Consider the following 22,779-nt stretch of genomic DNA (forward strand, 5'->3'; position numbering starts at 1 on the left):
GGGCTGCGGGCAATGACCGCGGCACCGCACGGAGCCGCGGGCTGCTCGTGCTGCCGGGTCACACCGACCGCTCTCCTTTTCCTACTCCTCTTCCTCTCCTCTCTCTTCCTCTCCCTGGACTGCCGGTGCCAGGTCGCACCGACCTGTCGCTCTCACCTCTCCCCCCGTCCCCTCCATCCCCACTTTCCCTCTCTCCTCTCCCCTTTTCCCAAGACTCCTCAAACGCCCCATTTCCCCTTCCCCAAACTTCTCACGGCTTCCACCCCCGTGGCTCCCCTCCGCCCGCTCCACCCGTGCTCCTGTGGGGCAGTTTGAGCTCCATGCCCGGCAGCGGCGCGGGGCAGCTCAGGGGGAGCCGAGCAGGTCCCGTGTTGCCCCAGCTGCCGGTCCTGAGAGCTGGAGGGTGCCCCGCACACCCGTGCCTGCCAAACCTCCAGCCCTTTTTTGCGTGGAGGAACTTTCCCTGTGTCCTGTCATTCCCTGGTGGGCTTTAGATCCGCGGGTGCTGTGTGGCACTCATCCCTAAGGTCACTGGGTGGTGGAATGTCCCCGCTGGACTTTCCAGTGGGGCACCTGGGACATTGACTCTGTGTTTTGATTAATGCCTTGCCCAGTGTTGGGGGTTCTCCCCGAGGGGGTCCCAAGCCACTGGCCAGGAAAAGCACCCAAGCCCAGTTACTGCTGGTTCTGTGCTCCAGAGCCACTGAGCAAACGAGCAGCAGGGGACCAGGACATGCCTGGTCCTGTAACCTTCGTTGTTGCCATCCTGGTGACAGCTCCGGGGCTTGTGGGGGCAGCTCTGCGCTCTCAGCCCTGGGAGCACTCAGGGATACTGAGCATATGTGGGGTCACCTCAGGGATTTTGGGTGCTCTGTAGTGTTCTTTGGGTCGTGGATTTGTCGCCACAGACCCAAGGAGCACGGGCTCCTCTTTAGGGTGCTGTAAATTGCATCATAAACACCCCCCAGTGTCTGTCTGTGTTCAGGGCACAATTTCAGCGCATGTCTAACTTTCAGCGTGCACTGGTATCCCACCAGGTTGGATATGGTGGTGTGGAAGGAAAGTCAGGTTATCAGAGAGTTTAAAAATGAGGTTTTCCAGCAGGTCTGTGTGTTTGCACTGTGTGTGTGCGCTCTGTGGGGGGGCATTGTTATCATCCATCCGAGCCACAACTGCTGTGTCTGGCGGGAGGCTCCGCTGGTCACCTCTGGAAAGCTTTCTTTGAAACAAAAACAGAGGAGAACTGTGGTGTTTTGGTGAATTGAAGCCTCAATTTCTATAAAAGCAGGCTCTGGATGGTGCCTCAGAGGTGGTGTCAGTGGTGTGGGACTGTGGTCAGGAGCAGAGCAAACACATCTCTCCCTCCCCGTCAGTTTGTGGCAAGTTTGGTTCCAGTGTTTGGAAGCAAACCCACCCGTCTGCCTTGCTGGCCTCTCTGAGCACAAACAAAGCTGAAATCCAAGGGGGAATGGCAGTGATCTCCCTTATCTAATGTCTCAAATGTCCATTTCTTTCTGACAAGCCAGGGAGATTCCTCCCTGCCCAGTCTGGGACTCTGTCCCAGGCAGAGGAGGTGGCAGGTGAGCAGGGCTGGCAGAGGGAGCCTGTCAGCTGGCCCCAGTGATCCATGCACGCGCTCAGCCCAGACCTGCTGGCAATCCCACGAGGCCAAAGCTGTTTGGAGTATTAATTTTTGTGAAGGTTTATTGGGCAGACACTCTTCTTTTCCCCCCAATCTCTTCTGCTGTTGATCCTGGAGTGCTCACTTCCATTTCTGCCCACCAGTTGCTTATAAATGGCTTTGATGAGAGGCTGTGGAAAAGCCAAGCATTATCCCGGGCGCCTCCGAGGCGAATGCCATGGGCAGCACCGTCCTGCCCCTGGCTTCAGAGGCTGCCACAGACAGTGTTGAGCTGCCTCCAAATGCTCCTGGACACAAATACACATGTAAGGCTGAAAAGGAGCTCCTGGTGTGTGATGGGAAGCGGTTTCAGGGATAAAGGCACAGATGAACAGGCTGGTGACACTCCTGGCTGTCCCTGTGTGCAACCTGTCCCACTCCTGCCACGCTTCTGAGGCACAAGTGACCAAGCTGCAGATGAAAATACAATGCAAGCCCAGAATAATTAACTGTGTCATCTGCACCTCAGTTCCTCGGTTATTCTGGCCATTAATAATCTTTTCATCCTGAGCAGTAATTTGCTTTCACCAGTGGAGGTTTCTGACAGTCTGCAGTGTCTCGGAGCCCCAGTGACAGTGCAGTGAGCTGGGTTAGCCTTGGAGATGAGGTAAGACAGTGTTTGATTACCTCAGCAGAGTATTTCTGAACAAAACAGGCAGTTTTCTGCCATCCTCAAAGAACTCTGCAGTGACAATAACATTGTCCTGCAACAAGCTGGGAAGTCCAGCCTCTAACCACTTGTGATCTTTGGATTTCATGGAAAGGCTGGTAAGAGGAGAGTGACTTTACAGTTAATGAGTGCCCTGCAGAGTCAGCCTTTGTCTCGTGATCTGGTGGTTGCAGAAGGAATGGAGAAAAGAGGAAAAGGCCAGTTTCAGCTTAGGTTATTCCTCGAGTTCCCCTCCTGCTTTTTCAAGAGGCAGCAGCGTTGGCTGCTGTGAGCGTTCTGAGGCAGGAGGTTGGTGCTTGTTCCCTCAGCTCCGTGTGGCCTCACACAGCAGCACAGCTCAGGGAACATTCCCGTGCTCCAGGGAACCCCTCCTGCTCCCTCAGCCCTGGCTGATGGCAGTGGAGCAGGATTAGGGCTGTGACCAGCCTGCATCTGCAGACCCTGCTTGGGATTTGGGGATGGATGCTTTGCAACTGGTAGTTGTAATATGTAATCTGACATCACCTTGAAACATCCAACCAGGGCATGAAGTATAGTTGTCAGGTGCCAGTTTGGCATACAATGTCACTTGTATTTCGCTCTGTTAGTTCAGGAGTGGCAGTGTATTAAAATCAAACCCTACTTGTCCCTGCCAGCTCCACCAGCCTGGTTCCGTGCCCACTGTGTTGCCAGGAATTCCCCCCACTGTTTGCTGCGAGGTTCATGCAGAGCCACTCTGTCCAAAGTCTCAGTGCAGTTAATTATCTGTATTAAAACTGGGTTGATAAGATTTCTGGAGGTGTCCCACTGAGCTGTGCAGGAGAGCAGAGCAAACGAAGGACCAGAGGCAGTGGAGATGCAGAGAGCTGGTTCTGCACCAGGACAAACATCCAACCCCGTGTGTGTGCCTCACACAAAGAGGCAGGCTCTGTTGTTTATCCTCCTGGATCAGGAAAAAGCCAGCCCTTCCCAGTGGCAAGCATCCTGCTCAAAAAAGCCAAAGGTCCCTGCCACCCTCGCCCCAGCCTCACCGTTAAATTGAAGCAAGAAAACCTTCAGCATTAATTCTCCCGATAAACAAACATTAGAGTTTGCACGAACAAACAGCGGCCCAGGAATGGCTCATTCCACGGGTGGACTGAGGCAAAGCAGGACAGTCTTTGTGGGAGGACTGGAGCCCAAATGTATTTTTTTACTGTCTGGGTTCCCTGCTCTTCCTATACAAAGATCTCCCGGACACACCGTTCTTCCCAGTTCATTTCTAGCACTCCTGAACCCCCTCCTAATTGTTTTTTGGTCTTCCAAGTTGCCCTTCCACCTCCCGCGGAGATGCTAATGAAGTGTGAGTGTACACGGATGGGGCTGCTTGGGAATTTGACAGGGCTTTTGCCCAGCCCTTGTTCCCTCATTAAGCTGCTGCTGCGCGGGGACGGGAGCGATTGTGCCTCGTTTAGTCCCTGCCTCCAGCGTGCCCTCAGCCATCCAAGCCCTTGGATATATTTTTCCCTTTCAATATATCAATAACTGTTATTTTGTTTATTAGCAGTGGGACGTGTGCCAAGCCAGCGGCCCCTGTAATCCCTTTAAATGGAGCAGTTCCATGCTGACACAGTAGCCGTGAGCAGAACTCCTTTTTCCAGCTGCTGCCGGAGCCGGGAGCTCAAACTCTGCTCTGGTTTCGTGCAGGTGCTGCCCAAAGGTGGCTTCTCCTCCCCTCCCTGAATAAAAATCAGCCAGAGAAGTGCTAAGAGACACAGGACCCCCTACCTGAGTCGTTTCATGCCCATCCCAGCAGCTTGGTTTTTTTGGTAAAGCTGTGGGATACGGCTGGAGAATTCCAGATAAATGGGAAGTGGAGCTGCCTGTGTGTGTTAAAGCACCGGGATGTGGCCAGGTTGGCTGAGGTGGTTTTGTAACCAAAACCATTTGTTGTCTCATAACCTTATTGCTTCCTTTGTGCAATGGTCGAGAGCAACCTTCTGAGCGAAATCTGTCTCTCCCTAAATGCCCAGGCACAGAGGGATACATCACCAAAGGGAATGTCAGTTCCCATGAACAAATTTCAGAGGAAGTGAATTTTTCCTTATCGTTCCCATCCATGTTTCCAATAGACACTGCATTTTTCATACAGGCACTCAGCCATAATTCATTTTCTTTTATAAGGAAATGAAAATGTTGATAGTTGTGGACAGTTTCCCCCAAAGTTTCAGCTTTTTAAGAATGGCACATAAAATAATCATTTTTTCAGCAGCTCTACAGAAGGGATATGCTGGTTCTCTTTCCAACTTACTATCCACCCCAGTACAAATGGGATGTAGTTTGGCTTTCCCCAGCCTTTTTCAGACCCAAAGTACCAAATTTTGCTCTGTCTGCTGAGTGCCTATTGTGGGAAATTTGGAGTAACTCCACTGGAGTCAATTGGGTTGCCCTGGATTTACGGTGCTATAAATGAGATCAGAATTGGCTCAAAGTATATTCCATTAATGAGTCAGATACTGGCAATGCAGCCAACATGCACCCAGAAATGGCTTTAACACAGCCTAGGATATTCAAAATTGGTTTATTGAGAGATGGGCTCAGGGCCAGAATTCTGGGGTTCTCTTTTATTCTTTCCATGAAATTCACCTTCCTGCAGAAGGCCAGCACGAGGCTGATGCAAAACTTAAGAGCCATTTAAGCCCTTAGAATGGGGCTTGTGAGATGCATAAACATTGTGCTGAGCTCTCTGCCTGCCCTGGAGCAGATTTATCGCTTGGAGTTCAAGATGTTCTAGGATTTATCAACTTTTACAGGTTTTTATAGATTTTCTATACGTTAAGTGACACAGAGAGACAGTTTGTAAAATACAGTGACACCACGGATGATCTGTTGCCAGCCACGGGTGGCACAGCAGGACAAGGGTTCAGAGCTTGGCAGCTGGAAGTGCTGCTACAGGAGAAATAATAAATAAGGATTAAATGGTTTTGCTGTGGAGGAAATCCTTTAATCAACTGCTGGACTCTTTATTCCAGTGTAACTTGAGTAAATATCTCACCTCTTGGAGTGAAGGCAGCCACATTGCTTTGTTCACTGCCACACTCAAAGCCCAGCTGTGCCCTGCTCTGGGCAATTCTGGCGTTTGTGGGGGGAGTGAGGTACCCAAATCCCCTCCTGGTGATGTTTCCCAGTCTGGAGGATCCCGTGGTGCTGTGTGCCTCTCCCTGAGCACACAGGGAAGCAGGAAGGCTGAGCAGGGGGCATTCCAAGCCCTGGGCTATCCCTGGAGCTCTGCATTGACTCCCTGTGCCCAGCTGCTGGTTTTGTTTAGCTGTGTTTGTCCCTCCCCACACAGCAAACACCTCTCCTATTTACCTTCTGCCAAAAGAGCCAAGCAGCTCTGCTAAAGCACTTTGGGACACTCCAGTATTTCCAGAGGGCAGGTGGGATGTGGGAGATGGAGCCTGGAGGAGCAGCAGCCCTGGGATGGGGCTGGCTGACAGCCTTGATCAGAGCCAGACTGAAATGTGCTTCACCTCTGGAGGGTTCATCCTGGCCTTCCTCCTTCCAGCCATTCCCACCGGTGCCTCAGATTCCCTGAAACTAGAAAGCAGGGCTGGGAATGAGGGAGGGAGAGGCTGGAATTGCCACATCCTGTGGGCAGCTGGCAGGAGCTGGGGTACAGCAGATGTGGTTCAGGCTCCTGAGACATTCCAGGGACAGGGAAAGGTCACAGCCCCAAGGCTGTGTTTGCCCTCAGGCTCAGGGGGAATTGCTGGGGTGTCCTGGAGTCAGGAGTTGGACTGATGATCCCTGGGGTCCCTTCCCACTCGGGATACTCTGGGATTCTGCTCAGAGTCCGTGCCAGCACAATTCACCTCTATCCCCGGAGCCCATCTCATCCCCAGGCTGTCTCCTGCTGCCTTCCCGCTGGCATGAGCAGGGCAGGACAGCAGCAAGGGGAGGGATTCTGGAGCAAGGCAGCTCAGGATCTGCCCCGGAGCTCTTGGCCGGCCCTAATTAGCTGTGACTTCATTGCTGCTGCAGTTGCACCGTCAGCGACTCCCCCTCCTCTCCCCGCGGTGAAATCACCTCATCCCGGCGGCCGCGGAGGTTTCTCCGTGCAGGTTTTTCTAGGATCTCTCATTGTCACCGCCTGCCAAGGAGATATCCATGGCATCTGCCCCAGCCAGGGCTGCTATCAACAAACTGAGGGACAAACGCTGGGAAATGGGAATTTCATCGCAGATGCCCCTTGGGCACCTCTCCTGCTAATTTGCACTTAGATGGGTGCCTTTCTCTGAGCACTTTATTAATTGAGGCTCGCAGCCCACCTGTGAGGCAAGGAAGTTATTAGTGCCCTCATTTTCCAGCAGAACTGAAAGCAGTGGTTTGCTCAAGGCCACAAATCTAATCAGTGGCAGAGGCAGGGATGAGTGAGTTCTTGCAGTCTCCTGTGATACTCCGTGCGCCCCACTGCCTACCTGGAACAAATTTAATGGCTTCCCTAAAAGTTCACATTTTTGTTAAAGTGATGTAAATGAAGATGGAGCACCCAAAAGGAGCCTTGCAAGGGGGAGAGCTCCCAAAAATCTGCAGTACCCAGGGCCAAAGGCATCATCTCCTGTCTGTGCACAAATCCTCCTCCCCATAAACTCCACACTTCGTCTGTAAATTTAGTAGGAGGGTTCAAGCATAAATTTAAAAGAAGCTTTTATTGTACCCAATGCATCAACATAATTAACACCCAACCCCATTCTTTTGCTTTCTTAGGCTGGAACAAACCCTGTGCCCTTGGAGAAAATTGTTTCCCCTTTTCCTCCAGGGAATCCAGAGCCTGAGCAGCAGCTGTGAAGAGTGGAGAGAAAGAAAGAAGTGGGAGATGCTGGAAGTGCTTTGGGCGACGTGAGAAGGAGGATTTGCCCGGAAGGAGCTGTTCAAGGGCCCAGCAGCAAACCAGAGACACAAAACCTGCTTATATATAGAAGAATGTAACCCCTGTGTATGCAGACGTGGACGCGTGCATGCCTTGTCGAGAGCGTAAGCGACATTCCCTGTAGATCAGATCGCTGCTGTGAGCAGCCCTGCTCCCGCAGGCCGAGCCTTGGCGCTGCTGCTGGCCCTGCTGGACACCACCCACTGCCCTGCCGGCCCATTTCTGCAGCAGGATGAGGAGGAATCTCTACACCCAGATTTGTAATCCTGAGAATTCCAAACGTGCTGCCCAGGCGTGGCGGGAGCGGGTGCGGAGCGGCTCGGACAGCAGTTTGTGTGTGTAAATATTCATGCTCTGGCACCAGGGGAGATCAGCTTTCCTATGACTTTAGTTTCTCTGGTGCTACATTTAATATTTGTCTGGGGCTAAACTGCCTCTCTGTGGTGCTACAGTTTCCCCAAGAGGATGTTCTGAAACGTGGGACAAGGAAAGATCTATTTTGGTTATTGATATTTATACACAAGATAGCAAAAAATAAGACTTGTTGAGAAGGTGCTATTTTTTTTTTTCTTTCTTTCTTTCAATCTCTGCAGAAACTAAGACAAAACAAATAATCTACCCCAGAACTTTATAAAACTCCTTTTCTTTGGAGCAGTTCTTTTTCTTTTTGACAGTGTGGAGCTTGGGAAGCAGCAGGCACTGAGGTGGAAAGGACACAGGGCCCTTTCCACTGCAGTGTGCACATCAAAGTCTGCTAGAGCAGCACTTTCTGCAGCTCCAGAGCTGGGAATTCTCCTGCATGGTGATTTATTCAGTCCCACATCCCGTGAACCAGGGAAGAGAACTCTTATCCAGACTGATCACTAGAGCAGGGGATAACAGGAGAACTTGGCCTTAGAAGTCAAAGGGCTTTTTTCAGTCTAGTACTGAGCACTTTTTTCCTTGCAGCCAAAACTACCTGTCAGATTTCGGGTACCTTCCACATACAGCAACCTGTGCACAGTTTTTTAGAAACATTTTTCCTACCTTCAGATATTTGCACCAGAAAATTGACCCTGCCATGGCAGGGAGGGCGTTTTCAAAGGCATAAAGGAATGTTAGAACCCGATTTCTGAAGGAAATTTGGCTCTTTTCAAAATACTTCCCACCCTCCACCCAGCCCAGGAAGAACCCGAGTGGCCTCTGTGTCCAGTGAGACCCTGCATTTTCCACTGCTGCAGGAGAAATGTTTCTAAGCAATCTGAAAGCTAAATTCTCCCTTTATCAAATATTCACTGCAGTGTTTTGAGCCCCTGCACACGTTTTCCTGGCTGATATTGATCCAAGTCCATTCCCAAACAGCAGCAAGGGCTCTGCTGGAAGAGCAGATGGTTTCTAGTGAGAAGCCTTGGTGATGTGCAGTGTTGGGAGGGGTGGTGTAGCTCTGTGTAGTTTGTCTGTCCATACCCTTGGGGTGGTCTCAGAGCCACAGGGACCAGTGGAACATTTTCCTGCCATTTCTGCCCTGATGCTCAGTAATCCTCAGCATCCTGAACCCCTTCCCAGCTCAGTCTCCTACAGAAACAAAAGGAGGAGCCTTTTTAACAAAAGGAGGAGCCTCAGCTGATTCCAGCAGTGCTGGGCAGAGCCTTGAAAATACCAATTTCTGGAAACCCCTGGAATGTGGGAGTGAAATTGTGCCTGTGGAATTGCACAGTCCCACTTGAACAGGAACCATGGATGTGACACTTGGCTTAGGGCACATCCTCCCCGGGCTGGGTCACATCCCTCAGAGGCTCTCCCACAGATTCCTCACCTTTATCAGCTCTGAATGTAATCAACTTCTCACCTGGAATAGGCATTATTCCATTTCCCTGTGCACACAGCTGGCACTGCCCTTTCTCTCTGCTGCCCTGGCTGTTGGGGGCTGCAGCCTTCAGGCTGCTCCCAGTGTTTCAATTCCCTTGGAGCAGCACAGCCAAGGAAAAGGAAGGGAAGTTCTGTCCTCCCCACCTCGGGAGAGCCCCCAGATCTGTGATCAGCCCCAGTGCAGGGATTGGCTGATCTCCCTCAGTCCCAACCCCCCATGGACAGGCTTGTCTGTGAAAATTCCCAAACCTCAGAGCTGCCAGGGGATTGCTCTCCTCAGGGGCTCCAAACAGTCAGCAAAAAATGTTACCAGACTTGTCCTGCCCAGCCTGGAACTGCCACATGGATGGTGCTTCCCAAGTGGAAACCAGAGCAGGTCTGGCACCCCAAACCCTGTCTTGTTCCTGGTTTGCTTCACTTCTGTAGTTCCAAACTGGATGTTTTGTGTGAACTGAGGGTGAAGTTTTGGAGTTTTGTAGCCACAATTCCCTGTACAGAACTGGAATTGCTTGTTGAGGGTATGGATTTGTCAAAGCCTTACATTTTGTGGTGTAATTGCTATCCTTGAACGCCTCCATTTTTTGACAAGGAGTGTTTTTATCCTTTCTACAAGATCTGCTTTTCCCCTGGTTGGTGTTTGCACGGAAAGGGAAGGGTGCTGTGAGCTCCCTGGAAATTCCCAGTCCCCTCCTGTGGGCAGGAAACCGGCACAGTTCCCCTCTGGCCCTTTTGTTCTCTCACAGCAGCCGAGCAACGCCGGGGTTGGCTCAGCTGGGAGGGCTGTGGAGAAACGGAGCCCTCTCGGGTTTCAGAGCTCGCTTATGAGCTCATGGTCTGCGCAGAGCACGGCTGGGAGGGAACTCTTCATGAATCTTTAAAGCAGCTCTCTGCCAAGGCAGCTCCCAGCACAACCTGGAATTCCATATTCCCAGGGAAAAGAGCAGCCTGGTGTGGGCTGCTGCCACCTGCTCCAACTGCTGCTCTGGCCAGTGAACTCCTCAGCAATGCTGGGTTACCCCAAGGCAGGGCTTGGCCCAGGAGCTCCACATTCCTCCCTCTTCTCCTGCACAATTCCTTTCAGCAGGTAAAAAAGCTGAGATGGGCCCAGGCCTCCTGTCCCACAGCTTGGTGTGCCCAGGAGGGGCAGCGCCCAGAGCAGGGAGCTGGGGTGAATCCCATCCTGCTCCTGCTTCAGAGAGGGAGGCAGGAATTCCTCTGAGCCAAGCCCACTGCTAAAGCAATTCCCTTAAATCCTCCTTAAACACTTCTTGAATCAGCTTCATCTGATTTGTGAGTCTGTTTTGTTTCTGTATCACAGTAAAAGTTAAAAAGGTCTCTTAAACCCTCAGCGTGAGCAGAAGCAGTTCCTGCTGTTGAAATCCATGACAAACTGAACTGGTTAAACTGGTGCAGTGGCTGTCCACAGCCAGCCTGGAATGAGGCATTCCCAGCTGCAAAACTGCACTGCCCTGTGAAAAATGGCCCCAGTGAGGACAGAATAGCCCATAACACCCAATTTTCCTACACAGCATCTGTCCCTGATCTCAACAGGAACCTGGTGTGTACAGAACAGACGACCTGAGGCTCACACTGAATCCTGGACACACTGTCCATGTCCAGCCCTCCTGGCTGTATCCCAGCTCCCCAGCAGGTGCACAACTTTCCCTGGAGCCAGTTTGCTCGCAGCAAATTTGATTTTCAATCCAAGCTTCAAACTCAGCCTCGTCCTTGGGTAACTTTGCTGTGTGTGAGCTGAACTTTCCATCTCATCACAACAGTGAGGAGATTCTGGCCATGCCATTTCCAGATCCAAGGGCTGAGGGAATTGGGAATACCATGGGAATTGGGCTTCCCTAGAACCAGCCAGTCTGAGGAGAGGAGAGGGATCCTCACCTGCTGCTCCTGCCTTGGGTTTTTACACCACAAAATAAAAACTTTTTTTTTTTTCAAATATTTATTTGAGTACAGGAGTGAATTTTGATGTGACTTCAGTGTCCACTCTGAGGGAATTACTGAAGTGCTTGAATATCCTAAGGTTTTTTAATATTTTCAGGAAGAGACTTTGGAGCTTGATAAATATCCACTGAAAGCATCTGAGGATTAAATGGCCATTATTAGTTACACCATTGTTACTTACACCTTTTTAGTAACACCTTTATTGGTTACTCCATCAGCAGTTACAGGTGGCAGCAAGCAGAGCAAACCCAGCTGCAGTGGGATTGAATTCCCTGGGTTTTTACAGCATCCCTTTTCCAGTCATTCACCAGTTTATCACAAAACCCTCCCATCCTCCTTAGTCCTGAGGCCACTGGGAATCCCCCAGTGTCTGCCAGGGGCATTGCCCAGGGAATGTCAGGCAGGGAATGCCCAGTTCCTGGCATTTTGCTGATCCAGAACCATTGGGATGAAACTCCAGCAGGGTCACTGTGCAGGTTTCCCCCTCACCAAAGCAAGGGCAGGGCCTGTGCTCGGAGTTCCTGGAGCTCCAGGAGGCTCCTGGTCCTGGCTGGATGGGGCTTCTCTCTTTTGTAAAAGGAATTTCATATGCTGAGACTCTTTGTACATATTTATAAGGAATTTATTAAAAAAAAAAAGAAAAATAACTGTTCAATGGCAAAAAAAAAAAAAAGGCTCCTGGTTTTATTTCCTCTCTGAGGAATTTCCTTCCACATCCTTCCCTGTTTTCCCATGGAAATCAACAATCACTGGAACTGAAGTTTCCCCTGGATGTTTTCTGGTCCAAGTGTCATGTTCTAGGAGAAGGCAGGATGACCATCCTCCCAAAAAAAACCCACCCCAAAACTTTAAGAATGCAAACCCACACTGTCCCTTTGATTTCCTGCCTTACCACCAATACAAACTGAATTTGGAAGCAGCGTATCCCACACTTTCCTACCGAGCTTTTCCTACACTTCTCCAAACACATTTTCCAGGAGCATTTAGAGAAAAAAATTCAGAATGAGAAGCAGCTTTTCCAACCGTTTGAAAGCAGGAACACCAAGCCTTGGGTTCCCTGGCACTGCAGTGACACTGAGGCCTTTCAGAACCTCCCTGCCCATGGAATCACTGATTTCCCCTTTTCCTGGTGAATATTCCAGGCTATCACACATCACATTTGTTATGCCCAATGCAAACCTTGCTCCCTGCCATTCTGAACTCTCCCATCCCAAAGACAGGGGAGTTATTCCCATTGCAGGGAACGATGGGATTCCTTGGCTCAGTTCTCCACTTTCACAGGATCCATTAGACAAGAATTTGACATCACTTTGGTTTGGAAATCAAAGCTTTTCCTGCTTTGCTTCCCTGAACCTCCCAAGCCAGGTCTGGACTCTGCCCAGCTCAGGCTCTGCTCTCACCACTCCTCCTCAGCCACACTGAGCTTACTTCCAAAGAAATGTGGAGCCTCACTCCTGTTCCCATCAGCTCCTGTTGGCTTTAATTCCTCCCTGTGGAGTTTCCATCAGCACAGACACAACCTCCTTCCCTCAGGAGCCTCTTCCTGCTGACGGCTCAGGTGGGGCTGTCACCTTCAGCCATTTCCATGGCAATGAGCTGGGGATGCTGCTGCTCCTGGGGGTGGTTTGGGGACAGGGAAAACCCCAGAACAAACAGCAGCTCCCTCTGAGGTGCTGCTGGAGAAGCTCGGCAGAGAGCTCAGCCACAGGGATTGGGTAATTCCTGTTAATTCCTGCCAGGGTTCTCCTTCCTCAGGAGCTCCTGCTGCAGCTCAAGGCTCTGGTTTTCCCTGCTGGAGGAGCCAGGCAGGTCCTGGCTGAGGAACACAGGGCAGGGACACTGAGTTTGTGAGATGCTCTTAGACAAGTGCTGGATTTCTATCCAGACAAACCCAACTCAACTTCAACCTCCCTCTGCTCTCCCCAGAGAACAGGAAATCAGAAAGTCTCACCATGAAAGTTAAAGAGGAAGAACATTTCCAGGGAAAGGAGGTGTCATTTCCAGCCTCACTGGCAGGGTCCTTCCCAAGCTCCCTGTGATTTTCCCAAGGTGACAGCATGTGCCATTTGTGACATCAATTGGAAAATAACAGCTGGGAAATGACATTTCTGCAACTGCAGCTGTGACAGGAGGTTCTGAAGCCCTGCTTGCGAAGAGTTCTCAGAGAGAGGTGCTGTGTAATTCTGTAAAGTGATGGATTCAGGGAATGCAGGCCCAGGTGATGTGGAGCTCCTGAGCCAGAGCACAGCTTTGTTCAGCCCTCACAGCTCCCCCGCCCTGGACACGCTGTGTTTGTCCATACTGAAAGGAAAACAGGAAACATCCCAAACTTTACAGCCCTGTAAGCTCCAGAAACACCCTGGAGTTTGCCACAACATAACCCACACCTCCCCTTCCTTCCAGGGTAAAGTTTGTGGCCAGTCACAATTGTTCTGTTGGCTCAGAGCTGGAAGAACTGACAGAACTGAGCAGGGATCCTGGGATTGTCCTGCTCTGTGCCTGGTGAGCTGCCCTGCAGTCAGTCAGTGCACCTGCAGGTGGGCAGAGGTGCCCTGCTGTCTGTCTGTCTGTCAGTACACCTGCAGGTGGGCAGAGGTGCCCTGCTGTCTGTCTGTCTGTCAGTAGACCTGCAGGTGGGCAGAGGTGGTGCCATCCTTCCAGCAGCGCAGCGTCTCCACGGTCACCGAGCGGCACAGGGGACACGTCTTCTCCCGGTCGAACCACAGGCACAGGCACTCCTCACAGAACACGTGCTGGGGACACAGGGACTGTCACATCACTGCCACAGGGGCTGTCACATCACTGCCACAGGGACTGTCACCAGGTCTCACACTGGAAACGGGGCTGTGTGTGTTCTATCCCCATCTGTCAGAGCTGGGGCAGTTCTCTGCTGTCCATGGGGCAGTTTTTTCTTTATCTCTCCCACAGCCAACCCTCCCTCCAGGAGATCTCTGCTGTCCATGGCCACTGAGTGTCCCTGCAGGGCTGATCCAATTCCAGCATCCCATGGGGAGATGCTGCGCCCAGGGGAGGAGCCAAGCATTCCTACCTGGATCCAATCTGAGATTTTGGGATACCAGAACAGCCTTTGCCCACTGCATTGCCAGAGGAGCAGCTTTCTGCTGCCCTGCATTGCCAGAGGGAGCCCAGGCCCATCTGCAGCAGCCCTGGAGCTGCAGAGGAAAACTCCCCCCTTGTGCAGGATCCCTGCTCCAGCAGCAGCACAGCTGGCACTGCAGGAGGGCTGAGCCCCCATGGGATGGGGCTGTGCCACCCCCTGACACACAGGGGGACAGGGCCTGTTCTGGCTCTGACCTCTCTTTGTCTGCGAGCCCCTTAATTTCAAAGATTATAACAATTCAGAGGGAGGGGGTTTCCATTTTCCATTTCAGGGGAGGCTCCTGCCCTCCTTAGCAGACTTGTCTGTTCAAAACAAGACACACCACCAGCAGGGAGGCAGCTGGTGCAGCTGGCACTCACAGGGTGTGGGAAATAAACCCCAGTTTACCAAAGCTCTGTTTTTTAGTAACAGCACTAGAAATAAACATTCCAAAGGCTGACAGCACCTGGGCTAAGAGAAGTTTTCTCTACCATACTTCCCTTCTCTGTTCCCTAAGTTATCTAAGTCCAGACTGAGCTCCCATAACCTCTCTCTTCCCCCTGCTCCTTGCATTTGCTTTGTTCTGCAGTCCCAGTTTCCTCTTTTCAGTTTTCATCCCTGATTTCCTCCTCTGGTTCCTGCACCGACCCCTCCCTGGGTTCTCCCCATCCAATCCCAGACTGGGAGAGCAGGAAAAGGGCAAGGAGGGAGCACGAGGAGCTGTGACAGGCTGGCAACTCCTCCACACATGAGGACTCAGCAGAAATGTCACTCCTCAAATCCCAGCTCTGCCAAGCAGATCCAAAAGCAGCTCCTCAGGGGCTTCCAGCTTGGAAACATCTGCACAGATGTTCACAGCAAGGCTAAGAGGCACCTTTGGTGCACAGGATGGCTTTAATTTGATATCCCTGTTATCAAAAGAGAGTTTTAAATCTACCCAGCCCTCTCAAGGGGCAGGTAAAGCTCTGCTCACTGCAGCCCCAGGGTCTGCACTGCCCCTTGCAGCCCCTGCCCCACAAGGCTGTGCCCACCCCACAGCCACAGTCACCCACCAGCTGCCACAACCCAGTGGTCACCCAGGGCAATTTCCTCCCCTGAAATGGAAAATGGAAACCCCCTCCCTCTGAATTGTTATAATCTTGGAAATTAAGGGGCTCTCAGGCAAAGATATGGGAGTAGGAATAACAGTTCTTTAGCAGGGAAAAAATGGAAGTAAAATAAAAATGCAGTAATACAACACCCACCAGGAGCTGGATCAGGAGGCAGCAGAGGCCTGCAGGAGCTCCCAGGCTGGCTGTGCCTCTCCCCCCTGCAGGAGCTCACTGAGGGAATGGCAGCAGGGGAGTTTGGGGCCTTACCTGGCACAGCAGGGGAGTTTGGGGCCTTACCTGGCACAGAAGGATCAGAGGTTCCCTGAACTCTGCCTGGCAGATGGCACAGATGTCTCCTGCCTCACTGCACTGCTGGCTCGTGGCACGGACCCCATAGGTCTGCCAGGGACAGGGAGGGAAAAAACAAACCCCAGGTCAAAGGATTGGAAGGGTAAATGTGCACCAAGGTTGCTTTTCACCCCCAGATTCCCCACAGGGACAGCAGTGTGGGGAAGGGGAATCTCTGCTCCCTGCCTGCCTTTCCCCTGCAGCTGACTCCATCTTTTAGGGCCTCCACTTGTGCAGCAAGGATAATGGAATTTAATGAGCTCAACAGGGAGCTGAGAGGATTAATTCAGCATCATTTGCAGGGGTGTTTAGATGGAGGGAGGGATTATTATTATTATTATTAGCAAGCAGGACACAATGGAAGAAAGAGAAACAGCAGCAGCACCCACAGGCTGCCCACTTCCCCTTTAGATACAGGGAAGGGAAATGTTGCTGTTCCCACTGTAACAGATTTAGGGCAAACAGAAACCTGCTGAGGGAAAATGACCAGCCCAAGCCCAGGGAATAAGCAAGATAAGCTCTATCAGACTTTGATGAGGTTCTTTTCTTCTACAGCCTTTGATTTTACCCTTTTAAAATGGAAGTCACTGCAGCAGATCTAAATATCAGCCCTGTGCAATGCAGTGCCTGGGATAATTCCTGGGTCTCTTTCAGTGCCACTGCACTTCAGGCACCCCAAAGTCCTTCCCCCACTCTGCCCTACAAAGTTTTGTCACCTCCTTGCAGTTGGATTAATCCACATTACACAGAGCCTCCAATCACACAGAACAGGAACAATCTCCCAGCACAGCTGGGGCAGGGCAGATGTCACAAAAGGTCCCTGACAGGAGCCTCCAGCTTGTCCAGCCATGGGCTGACATTGTTTTATTCTGTGGTCCTGAGCCATTTTCAATTTTTATCATTCAGAACAAAGTTCCACCTCTGGGACCGCTCCTCCTTACCTGGGGGGTGCAAAGGACCTTCAGTGCCTTCCTGACGCTTCCCACACGGCCACAGATGTCAAAAGACTGCAAAAAACACATCCCATTTTAGAGAATTTTCACAAAATCTCTGTGTGTGTCTGTGTGTGAGTCCAGAAATTCAGCAAACATTCTCCAAATGGATACTCAGAGGGGGAAAAGTAACGATGGTGCCAAAAAAGATTTCGTGGTGATCATGAAATATGTAATAAATGGGAATTGACAGTGGGGAAGGGTGGCCAGAAAAGCTCTGGGAACAGCTGACTGCAAAGTGGGGACTTTAAAGGACACAGAGAGGGGCTGGAACCAGCCTGGGCTGGGGACAATTGTCCAGCCCACTAAGCAGGGAAAGGGAAAGGGAAAGGGAAAGGGAAAGGGGAAGGGGAAGGGGAAGGGAAAGGGAAAGAAAAAGGGAAAGGGAAAGGGAAAGGGAAAGGGAAAGGAAAGGAAAGGAAAGGAAAGGAAAGGAAAGGAAAGGAAAGGAAAGGGAAAGGGAAAAGGAAAGGAAAGGAAAGGAAAGGAAAGGAAAGGAAAGGAAAGGAAAGGAAAGGAAAGGAAAGGAAAGGAAAGGAAAGGAAAGGAAAGGAAAGGAAAGGAAGGGAAAGGGGAAAAAGGGGGAAAAGGAAAGGGGGAAAAGGAAAGAGGAAAAAGAAAAGGGGGGGAAAGGAAAGAGGAAAAAGGAAAAGGGAAAAAAGGAAAGGGGAAAAAGGAAAAGGGAAAAAAGGAAAGGGGAAAAGGAGGAAAAAGGAGGGGAAAAGGAGGGGAAAAGGAGGGGAAAACCTGAAAACCTAACCCAGTCCATCATGTTTCTCCTCCCTGCCTGCAGGCAGGGCACAGGGAAAGCTGACTGAACTGAAGCAGATGTGAGCAGGTGACAGTGCAAGGAGCAGCTGGGGCTGGGGCCCAGCAGGAGCTGCTGCTGTCCCCTGGGGCAGGGGAGGCTGTGGGGCTGCAGCTGCAGGGCTGGAGCAGCAGGGCACAGGCACACAGAGGAGCTGGCTCTCTGCTGCTGAAGTGGATTTGGTGAGTGATGGAGTGGGCTCACTGCAGGGAATGCCAATGAGCTCATCCTGCAACGCAAGGGGAAGCAGATGCAGCCCCAAGAATGATTCCAGGCAGCACTCACAGGGCTCAAGGCTCCTTCCAGTAATGCTTCCACCCAGCAGCCTCCACTTGCCTCAGACATCCCATTTCCCACCAGGGATGGGGTCAGCTCTTTCTTTCCCAGTGCAATTCCCAGCTTTTCCGCTTGCTTTGCTTACAGCACAACTCCAGTGCCTTTGCTCTGATGTCTCCCCTCTCCCAGCCCGTATCACCCCCTCATTTCTTTCCTGCTGGAGCTCCCTGCACACCCAAAAGCTGCATATTTCAGGCAGCCAACACCCATTCCTCACTCATTTTTTGTTGTACCAGCCATCACTTCACAGCTGGGTCACACACAGGGAGTGCTGCTGCTCAGCACAGGCAAACAAATCCAACCTGGCTGCTGTGTGTGTGAACATCTGGGGTTTCTCCACCCAAAGCAGAGGCTCCTGGCTCCACAGGGCACACAGAGGCACCAGCCCAGCTCCCAGCAGCCTCCTGGAAGTGCTCCTGCCCTTTGTGCAGGGAAGGGGACACAGCCCCAGCCCAGCCCTGGGATTTTGCCAGGAGCACAGGAGCTCTCAGTGCCAAATTGGCTTCTGTGGTTTTTCTAATGTGGTTTGTGGCTTTGCTAATGTGGACTCCTCTGGGGATATTCTCAGTGTCTCAGGCAAGGAGCTGGACCTGCAGCTTTGGGGACTGGAAATGGGATGGGCACAGCCAGGGCTCTGTGCCCTGCACTGGCAGAGGAGCTCCCCCTTCCCTTCCCTTCCCTTCCCTTCCCTTCCCTTCCCTTCCCTTCCCTTCCCTTCCCTTCCCTTCCCTTCCCTTCCCTTCCCTTCCCTTCCCTTCCCTTCCCTTCAGAGTTCCCTCCCCTTCCCTTCCCTTCCCTTCCCTTCCCTTCCCCTCTCAGGCAAAGGTTTGGTGTGCACAGGGCTGACCTGGACACAAACTTCCCAAAATGAAGCTGCTTTTTCAACCTAGATCACCTCAACACTCCCTATAAAGGCTTCACAGGACAGGAACATCAAGTTAACCCCTAAGGAGCTGCTTCTACCCGTGCCAGGCCTGAGGAGCCTCACCTGGGCTCTCCTCCCACAGCCCCTGGGCACAGCAGCTCCAGCTCAGCTCAGCCCAGGAGGTCTCAGCTCATGGCTGAGTGTCTTAGGCTGGAAATGCAAGATTTATCTGGGCTGTGTGTTCTATCCCCATCTGTCACAGCTGGGGCAGTTCTCTGCTGTCCATGGGGCAGTTTTTTCTTTCTCTCTCCCACAGCCAATCCTCCCTCCAGGAGATCTCTGCTGTCCATGGCCACTGAGTGTCCCTGCAGGGCTGATCCAATTCCAGCATCCCATGGGGAGATGCTGCGCCCAGGGGAGGAGCCAAGCATTCCTACCTGGATCCAATCTGAGCCTGGAGCAGCACAGCAGCCTTTGCCCCCTGCATTGCCAGAGGAGCAGCTTTCTGCTGCCCTGCATTGCCAGAGGGAGCCCAGGCCCATCTGCAGCAGCCCTGGAGCTGCAGAGGAAAACTCCCCCCTTGTGCAGGATCCCTGCTCCAGCAGCAGCACAGCTGGCACTGCAGGAGGGCTGAGCCCCCATGGGATGGGGCTGTGCCACCCCCTGACACACAGGGGGCAGGCTGTATTTTGACTCTGTCACTGTTGTTTTGTATCACTGCATTGTTTATTTTATTTTTATTTCTTCCCTAGTAAAGAACTGTTATTCCTACTCCATATCTTTGTCTGAGAGCCCCTTAATTTCAAATTTATAATAATTCAGAGGGGGGTGGTTTACATTCTCCTGCCTTCCCTGGCAGACACCTGGCTGTTCAAACCATACACTGAGCTGTGCTCTGGAGGTGTCCAGGTGAGCTGTGCCTTGCTCCAGGTCCCCCTGCTCTGCACCCTCCTCATCCTCCCCTGAGCCTGCCTCACTGCTGGGCTCTGCCCTGCAGCTCTTGGGCTCTGCCCCTGGCTGGGCAGGCCCTTTCCTGCCACCTGTGCTTTTGAGCTGGGCTCCCCTTGCTCCAAGGAGCAGAATTCCCCACCAGCACCTTCCCCCTCTGAGGGCTTCTCCAGGAGCAAGAGATTGCATGTGGAGCTGCAGCCCTTTTCCAGGGGCTGAGTTATTTTTGCAAGCAGGGGACAGCAAAGATCACTTGAAACCTGTTCCTGTCCACCTGTGGTCTGCAAGGAGGGGGGGATACTGCAGTGGGTCCTGGCAATGACACCTCTGAAAGGGCCCCAAATCCTCCCCCCAGCACAGGGAGAGGAGCAGGGAAGAGCTGGAGGGCTGTGCAGGGAGCTGCTCCTGTCCTGGCACTGCTTGCCCTGCTCCTGGCTGGGCTCAGGCCTGCTGTGACCACATCACCTCACTGGCCATGGCCTCCTCTGCCTGATTTGCTCCTGCTCACAAGAACTGCCTGGACAGGAGGGGTTGCAGGACCCTATTCCTGCACCATACTCTGTAATTCGGCATTGCTCTGCTCCTCTCAGCTGTTTCCAGCTTGGATGTATTCTCTGTTCTTCACTTTCAGGCTGCTCCTGCAGAGCCCCAGGCACAGACAGGGATGTGGGATGGAGCAAGCCTGGCCCTTCTCAGAGGGGTGAACATCTGGACTGCCCTGCCCCTGGGCAGGGTTTAACACACAGCACCAGAAATACAATTATTTCTACACCTGGGACTCCTCTGACTACATCACACCTACTCATTTACATCTGTACCAACTTTGTGCTCCTGTTTTTGAGGAATCATGAATTACCCCTGTTCATCACTTGTGTCAGCCACAGCAGGACCTAGAATGGGACCTGCTTTATCCAGGCAGGACTTGGCTGCTGCTTCCCCTCCCTGCTGCACTCAGAGCTGAGAGTGGCAGAGGAAAGCTCAGAGACAGCCAGGAGTGTCTGCAGCCTGTTCTGTGTGACACCTGGAGGCGTGCAGCTCCCCCAGGACCAGCTCCCCTCCTCCTGCAGCCTCTGCAGAGAGGGATGAGCAGAGCAGCACTGACTTCATGAGTCTGATGCAACCCTGGGAGCAGGCTCAGATCCTCCCCCAGCCCTGCAGTGCCCACATGCTGGGCAGCAAAATGCCTTTGGCAGCTGAAGCACTCAGTGCTCCCGGGCAGGAACAGCCACAAGCAGAAGGAGCATTTGTCCCTTCAGCTGTGCTGCTCCCCTGGCCCAGCTGCCAGGGAATGCTGAGGAGGTGCTGCTCACCTTGCAGAGGCTGTACATGATGATGAGGATGCCGCCCAGGAAGTAGCTGCTGGAGGGATCATCCCCCATGATGTATTTGTACCACAGCTGGATGGGCACCAGCGAGCGGAACAGCTGGCTCAGCTCCTCAATAATCAGATAAAACTTTCCCTGCAAGACAACCAGGCAAGTGAGACCATGATTATTACCAGGAAGTCAAAAGAAGAACATTTAATTTGTGCAGGGTTGGTGTTCACTGATCAGAGCACTGTTAAATAATGCAGAGACCACACTGATGAGGTGCAGCTTTCTCTGCATCCCCTCAGCTCTGTGCCCAGACAGGACAAATATCCCTTCATCCCTCCACAGGGCTCAGCTGAACACAAGCTGAACAAAATATTCACTTGGTTTTTTTACTGTCAACTTAAACCTGAAATCTGAAATCAATGAAATCTGCTATGCAGCATTTTGGAGTTATAAACTTTAGAGCAGGTTATGGATGGGCAATAGATTGTGTGTCTGGACAATGCTGCAGAAAAACAAAGGTTAATATGGGATTCATATAATGTAAACTGTAGATACTATTATTAGTGAGAAAAGGAAAGCAAGTTTATCTCTGACCATACAGCCCTTCTGAAGGTGCAGGGATTAAATGTAAAGTGACCCCAGTCTTCCTGACAACTTTTTAGGTAATCCCAAAGAATCAAATTAATTATGCTTGCCAGCATCCTTCCCCTCCCCCTCAGGTGGGTGTTGGCTCTTGGGCAGTGCACAGACAAAAAAACTGGAAATTAAACCCTCAGGACATTTAAAACTCAAAGGGACCAAACCTTCCTGAAGAGCTCAAGGAAGGAAAGGTGGGGAGGGGGAAGTGTGCTGCTTCAAATGCTTCTCTCTCAAAACAGACTCAAAGAATGGGCAGCATCCTTTGTCAGCCTTCACCAAAGCCTGAATAAGCGTCTAATTTAGGGCCACCCCCAGTTTGTTTTGTCCCACAGCTGTTTGCAGGGACAGCTGGTGGCAAAGGAGCCCAGAAGGATGCTTAATGCAGACATTATCTGGGCTGAAAGATTTGGGTTTGTCCTGTCAAAATCCTTTTATCTGCTAAGCTCCTGGAGAAGGGGAAATTCCCCTGGAATTTTGCTGTGTTGTCCCAGTTAGCTCTGTCATCAGTGATGTCATCGCAGGCCAATCACTAATTGCTGAGGTGGGGATGGGGATGGAGTCCTGCAGCCGGGCTGGCAGCAGCCAGCGCCCTTCCCCGGGGGCTGGATGAGATCACTCGCAGGCCATCCTGCTGCTCCGACAATCCAATCCTCCCCACAGCTCTGCTCATGAGCTCATGTCCCCCGGGACGCCAGTGAGGTCACACCAGCGGCTGCTATCGGACCGGCTGCTTCCCTGCCCTCCCCATCGCATCCCCATTCCCCTTCCTCTTCCATCCCCTCCCCATCCCATCCCCATCCCCATTCCTCTTCCCTGCCCTCCCCATCCCATCCCATCCCATCCCATCCCATCCCATCCCACCCCACCCCGGGGGTCCTGGCGGGGGTGCTGACCCCAGGTGCCATTCCCAGCCTGCAGAACGTCATCCCCCTGGGCGAGGGGGAGGTGGACACCCCGCAGGACCCTGAGGTGCAGCTGCAGGAGCAGGAGAAGAGGATCGAGATCTCCTGTGCCCTGGCTGCCGAGGCCTCGCGCCGCGGCCGGATGCTCTCGGGTGAGGAACGGGGGCTTGGAGGGTCAGACCCTGCAGATCCCTGGCAGAGCCAGGTGCCAGGAGGGCAGGGGGGTGAGGGCAGGTGTGGGTTTGGCAGCACAGTGGGCAGGACAGGGGTCAGCCTTGGGACAGCGGGACAGGTGATGCCAACAGCTCCTGGGCCCGCCCGCCACACCTGGGCTGCCCACCTGGGGTGGAGCAGCCGTTCCAGCTGGGCACAGCTTCCAGCACGAGGG

At 52.3% G+C, this 22,779-nt stretch overlaps 1 protein-coding gene and 1 long non-coding RNA gene across 2 annotated transcripts in view; one reads left to right on the forward strand and one right to left on the reverse strand.

Annotated features, from left to right (window-relative positions):
- The window catches only part of LOC115948710, a 14,545-nt gene extending 2,861 nt beyond the window's left edge, over window positions 1–11,684 (forward strand). The window contains exon 2 of the long non-coding RNA XR_004082499.1: window positions 7,080–11,684. This is a non-coding gene — a long non-coding RNA (uncharacterized LOC115948710). The remainder of the gene's footprint in view (window positions 1–7,079) is intronic.
- RNFT2 (ring finger protein, transmembrane 2) overlaps window positions 11,038–22,779 on the reverse strand; it is a 30,862-nt gene continuing 19,120 nt past the window's right edge. Inside the window, 4 exon segments of the mRNA XM_031063143.1 lie at window positions 11,038–13,799; window positions 15,535–15,636; window positions 16,527–16,592; window positions 20,845–20,994. Of these exon segments, the coding sequence (XP_030919003.1) occupies window positions 13,665–13,799; window positions 15,535–15,636; window positions 16,527–16,592; window positions 20,845–20,994 (453 nt within the window). The 3' untranslated portion in view covers window positions 11,038–13,664.

Source organism: Geospiza fortis, unplaced genomic scaffold (assembly GCF_000277835.1).
Source record: "Geospiza fortis unplaced genomic scaffold, GeoFor_1.0 scaffold31, whole genome shotgun sequence".
Taxonomy (NCBI): Eukaryota; Metazoa; Chordata; class Aves; order Passeriformes; family Thraupidae; genus Geospiza; species Geospiza fortis.